The sequence below is a fragment of the Oculina patagonica genome, chromosome 4 (genome assembly GCF_052425735.1).
Source record: "Oculina patagonica isolate OP01 chromosome 4, crgOcupat, whole genome shotgun sequence".
Taxonomy (NCBI): Eukaryota; Metazoa; Cnidaria; class Anthozoa; order Scleractinia; family Oculinidae; genus Oculina; species Oculina patagonica.
In genome coordinates this window covers 18143105-18149351 of record NC_135761.1, presented here as the reverse complement: position 1 = coordinate 18149351, position 6247 = coordinate 18143105, and the positions used below count along the sequence as shown (strand labels likewise).

Below are 6247 nucleotides of genomic sequence, written 5' to 3'. Positions count from 1 at the left end.
TAAAGTCTCTAGGTATACTTCAACATTGAATGAGGGGGGAGGGGAGCGCAAACTAGGTGATCTTCCCAACAGTATTGTCTGGGGTTGTAGGTTAAGGTCCGTGAGCTTCTTGTTTTTCTTATGCTGTCCTTACTAGGAAAAAGGATAGGCACAAGGAGAACGAACAATTTTTTTTACTAAACGTTATATTTTTTGGTTAGTACTCAATTTAGTTTTTACTTCACATCACTTAAACTTTCCTTCTGCATTTTGCTACTTAATTTGAATTTCGTAATTCACTCTCCTTCCAAATTGAACTTTAAACTTGTCGTTTTTTGCAGACTCACAGCTAGTCTTTCTGTATAGGCACCAAAGAAAGGGGAAAGCCCATTTTGACCAAAGTTTTCAAAGACATGACCATCAAAAAACTCTAATTATAAAACTCACTTATATATGTTGAAGCTAAAAATCACCACCGCATAATGTACTTGTCATCTAGATCTTTATTCTACGTCAAAAATATTGTTAATAGTAGTATATAGTTTGAAACTATCATTGTCCATAAACTCTAACATATAAGCTATACAATTGCATGCATGTTGCTATTCTCTGCATTCCTTACATTCATAATTCTACACATTCTATGCTAATTAAACTAAGATTCATGTATCTCCTTAGTCCTTGTGGTTAGATAACCAATATAGCAGAGGTAGGAAGTCTCTCCCCCCCCCCCCCCAAAAACAAAAAAAAAAAGAGGACAAAAAAAAAAAACAAATCTCTGGTAATGGGTAATGGCTTGCGTTCAGGCGGAGAAAAGCTTTTTCACAATCTAATTGTTTTGACAACAAACGTTTTGCAAAAACAAAATGGCATTGTGTTGCGGATGATTGTCTTTTGAAGGTTTCAAAAGACAAGCACAACAATACCCAAACAACCATCAACTGTCGTTCCGCAACACCAAGAAATAGCCTATTTACAAAACGCAAACACACACACAAAACACTAGGTTTGAATGTTACTAAGCTAGCGAGGGACGAACATTGAATCTATTTTGACATGTTTAAGCTAAACGCCATGGAGAGAAAATCTTCATATCCAATTGTTATCCAGCCATTCTGAAGTCGATCACGGTATCGGAAGGCATTCGTCAGAATCTGAAATAAAATGATTTGAAAAACTAAATGCTAAAAATTAAAAACTATTGATTCAGTGTCGGTACACTATGACATTTAGTCTTTTTTAAAATTGTTTTCAAATATGTTACTCTGTTTTGATATAATATACTACACTCTAAACAACAAGATTGACCACACTGTTGTCTGGATATATTGAAAACATTTTTTTATTAAGGTAGATCGCCTTGAGAATGCAAAGGACACCTTGTTAAGTTCAACATTTTTCAATTAAATAAGTCAATGGCTGCGGTCACATCTAGACTGCTAACTATAGTTAGGACGGCGTTAACTATAGTTAGCTATTTCGGTAATGTGACCGCTTCTCTGTTCGCCCTAACTATAGTTAGAAAATTTACGCCTCGCTGATCCAAAACAATACACACTTACAATAGTTATACCCAAGCAAGGTTCATGGGTTAGTCTTAAGTTTGCAAACGAAAAGCCAATCAGAATGCGACAATTCTTTTCGCACGTGCGAGATGAACATAAATTTGCAAAACAAAGCGTCAAGGGAAGGAAAACAAGAAAAACAACATGCCAAGAAATTACATATCATCAATGTCAGCAAAAATTAAGCTCGAATTCTTCGGTTTCTAGCATCCTTACTTCATTTTATTCTCTTCAACGCCGAAATGCCGTGCAAAAATTGAAAAAATAGAGGAACAACTGGACACAAATAAACAACAAGGGCTGTCATGAACTAATTTAAATACCAAATTATTCACAACCTAATCAGAACTAACTATAGTTAAAAAAAAAACACCGCGCGACCTACTGCATTGGTGTGACCGCAAAGACGACCGAAAGCACTAACTATAGTTAGGTATGACGTCACGTAACTTGAGACTAACTATAGTTAAACTTTAGTGACGTCGTAGATGTGACCGCACCCAATGTCTCAGATACCTGTAATATGATGCAACACTGGATGAAGTCATCAAAGTTAATTGAGCCCTTGCCACTCCGATCAAACTTTGTGATAAGAAGGGTGTACATCCTTTCTGGCAGCCTATAACCTGCAGGCAAGAGTGACATCAAGATAAACTAAGTGCTAGTCATAGGTTAAGATTACCACATACCTTTTAAGCCAAAATTGATCCATAAATTGTCTATTTGGGACCATTAACTTACCAAAGTTTGTAAGAGCTGTGAACAAAAACAGAAAAAAGGTTAATGAAACACCAGTAAAAAATAATAGTAATCAACAAATTTACGCAACGTTCTTGCTGTAACAGTATATTACACCGACGAGTAAACTTTGTACAACAACGTTGCAGTTTTTTTAAGTTTTTTTTTTTAAGGCATTTCAAAATCCTATCTCGTTCGCTGAGTACCACGACCTCGGTCGAGATTCTCTCATACAGACATCCGCATAGTATGCGAATTATTATAAGCAACTTTTTGATACTGTCTAAAAATCACGATCAAGGCCCTGTCCCAGTGTTTCACTAGGTTTCTTAAGCACATGTCAGACTAAATTGGCGTATTCTAATTGGTTTGTCATGGATCAACTGATGAAGTCTTAAAGAGTTTGATAATTAGGTATCCTTGGTCGATGTGAGCGTTTTAACCGTCTCTGCTAACTTATTACGATAGAATTTAACATACCACCACGACTGCAAATTTTACACCCCAGCTATGTGAGGAAGTACTCCCAATAAAAAACTACATTGTACAAACACACAAAAAAACTCTGTGTCAGTTTGTATTGTCGTCCTCATGGTCATTGCTGTTGTTGTTGTCGTCGTCGTCATCATAATTATCAACATCGTCATCATCACCATTAACACTGTCATCGTCGTCAAAATCATCGTCATCATCATCATCGTCCACATCATTATCATCATCATCATTATCATATCACTAAATCGTCAACATCATGATCATCATCATCATCACCACTCTTATTAAGAAAGAATCATTAAACATAAATATAAAATATACCTATCTTCAACTCTTGCCTATCAATGGTTCCAGAGTTGTCCTGATCATAACTTCTGAATGTTTTTTGCCAGTCTGTTACATACTGCCACAAGGCATAGAACTCGTTGAACTCTATTGCGCCGGAGTTATCACGATCAAACATACCTACAGAAGAATAAAGAAAAAGCAGCCCAGAAAATATATCCTCGTTCCTCAAATGTAATATTAAAAGTGACTCAAAATTTAACTACATAAAAAAAGTAACCAAATACCAATCATGAGTCGTACTGTCTCAGGATTGAAAGGCGTCCACGCTCCTAGAAAAAAAGACGCTACATTTTGTTAACGGTATCATTGTAATTTGTTTTTGGGGGGGTTGGGGGTTAATCATATGCGATTAATTACATTTCAGAATTTTCTTAAAGATAAATTGATAGATTAAAAAGTTTTAGTGATACTGTGAAAAAGTACAAAAGCCCAAGACTTTCGTCTACGGTGAAAATGTGACAGTTGGCGGGTTGAGGAACTGTACAAGGTAGAGTCACGTACGTATTCTTGGTTTGCACGACTGACCTCACTGCCACCTTAGCTTTTTGGTGCAGCGGGCATCTTTAACAAAAGATTTTTTAATTAATAGCATCTTTTGTTTGTTTCGGCAATATTTGTTATTCAATCTTAAGGAAATGGTTGCAAACCATCAATAGTGAGTATAAGAAGTATGGCTATTGCAAAATGATGCTATGCCTCACCATTTGACAAAGCTTGTTGTAGTTCATCTGCTGATATGGATCCATTTCCGTCCTTATCAATTCTACAAAACAATTAACTTACTTGTTGTTTTGGTTAAGGTCTTATATGTTGTTAAGTGAGCAATAACTCAGAGATTCATGAACTGTGAATTTGATTACATGAAAACCCACTGAAAAGCCCTGAGAAGCTACATTTTTATTTAATTAGCTACGTCTCAAGTGATGAATTAGAGTTGTTTTCAATACTTTCCATTGAAATATGTTGAGGTATTCTGCTTAAGTAATTAAACATCGATCATCTAGAAGAAAACTTCTGAGCTCCTAAGTAGCGAATGAAACTATGGCCTATTCCTAAAAGTGGAATCCAAGAATCCACATATTTCTACTAAAGAAGGTTTGTTAGTGCGAACGAAATTGGAAGTAAACATTCTTAAGGTGCTTGATTAGTAGACCTTGTTTTGGCTCGCGAATTTTCTAGAAGCATTGGGGCTAAATACAGCACTGTAAATAGTACCTGCACTTTAAGCGGCCTAACTTAGGAAAGTTGCATCGATCCAATGAGGCCAAAGCTAAGGTTTTCCTTTAGGATGTAATTTTCGATAATGAAGATCATTTAAAAGCACTTACTTAGCGAAGAGGTTCCAGAGATGGTTTCTATCCACAGGCACTCCTACGGCCATGATGAAGGTCATATCATTTGAATTTGATTCAGACAGAAGTTTTTAAATCTATTTATGGACTTCTGATTCACATGATTGATCCCTTTTGGTGCTATATGTTGGCCCCTTTTTTCCAGGTCCTCAGCGTAAATTTGGACAGTGATAGTGATATCGACAAAAGTGTTGTAATTTTTGTTTTAGAATAAAAATCTGCCGACGACATCAATGTAGCAGAGGCCAAACCGCCGCTTATAAATCAACAATGTGTTGTTTACAAATTTAAATGTGATTCGTGTGATGCGGATTATGTAGGCTACACTCGCCGACACCTTTTCCAACGCATTGATGAACATAAGCACTCAGCTATTGGAAACCACCTGCGTGACGCCCACAACCAGAGTAACAAAGATCTTAACAAGCAATTTACAATCTTGAAGAAATGACGCGGGAAATTCGAATGCTTGATCTTCGAAATGCTCTTTATCCAGGAGTTAAAACCTAAACTGAACACTCAATCTGACTCCATTAAAGCAAAACTATTTAGTTGGTAATTAACACTCTATACAATTCACATTGTATAGTCTTTAATCTTATGCAACGAGATTTTCACACGCACTCTTAATATATATTGAACTCATCAGAATCTGACTTTTTTGAATTTGATAATGATGAACCGCGATTCATCGAAACGTCATTTATTTTCGCTGATTTTTATTCTAAATTGTATAACGAAAGCCTCCAATTTTTGTTTTGTCAAGTTATTTTTCATCATTCAACCTTTAAATAAGTTAAACTCTATTTAAGTAACGTAAATGACGCAAAGTTACGTAAAGTAACGTAAATGACGTAAAGTAATGTAAATGACGTAAAGTAACGTAAATGACGTAAAGTTACGTAAACGACGCAAAGTTACGTAAGCTAATGTAAATGACGTAAAGTAACATAAATGACATTAAGTAACGTAAATGACGCAAAGTTACGTAAATGACGTAAAGTAATGTAAATGACGTAAAGTAACCTAAATGACGTAAAGTAACGTAAATGACGCAAAGTTACGTAAAGTAATGTAAATGACGTAAAGTAATGTAAATGACGTGAAGTAACATAAATGACATTAAGTAACGTAAATGACGCAAAGTTACGTAAAGTAACGTAAATGACGTAAAGTAAAAAAAGAGTTAATGACGAAAAGTACCGAAAGAAAAAGTATAGGTTTTTAAGGAACGTAAAATTATTCCTAGTAGGTAAAATTAAATGTCACTTGTTCATACGCCTGCGGCGTCTATCAATAACATTGTCATTTCGAGGCGAGTGTTAATTACATACTGGCCGGCGTTAGTGGTGTTTAATTTCCTGAAATTGTTATAAAAAATCGTCATTTATGTTACTTTACGTCATTTACATTACTTTACGTCATTTATGTTACTTTACGTCATTTACGTTACTTAACGTAACTTTGCGTCATTTATGTTACTTTGCGTCATTTACGTTACTTAACGTCATTTATGTTACTTTACGTCATTTACATTACTTTACGTCATTTACGTTACTTTACGTCATTTACGTAACTTTGCGTCATTTACGTTACTTTACGTCATTTACATTAGTTTACGTAACTTTGCGTCATTTACGTTACTTTACGTCATTTACGTTACCTTTCGTTATTTACGTTACTTTACGTCATTTATATTACTTTACGTCATTTACATTAGTTTACGTAACTTTGCGTCATTTACGTTACTTTACGTCATTTACGTTACCT

At 35.2% G+C, this 6247-nt stretch overlaps 1 protein-coding gene across 1 annotated transcript; it reads right to left on the bottom strand.

Moving 5' to 3' along the window:
- Positions 1-464: 464 nt before the first annotated feature.
- Positions 465-4531, bottom strand: LOC144651938 (programmed cell death protein 6-like). Its single transcript, XM_078512013.1, has 8 exons — positions 4454-4531; positions 3827-3888; positions 3350-3394; positions 3099-3242; positions 2286-2300; positions 2061-2170; positions 739-1133; positions 465-697 (listed from the first exon to the last, which is right to left on the bottom strand). Exons 1-7 carry the CDS (start codon positions 4516-4518, stop codon positions 1026-1028), a joined length of 549 nt encoding a protein of 182 aa, XP_078368139.1. The 5' UTR covers positions 4519-4531; the 3' UTR covers positions 465-697; positions 739-1025.
- Positions 4532-6247: the final 1716 nt, after the last annotated feature.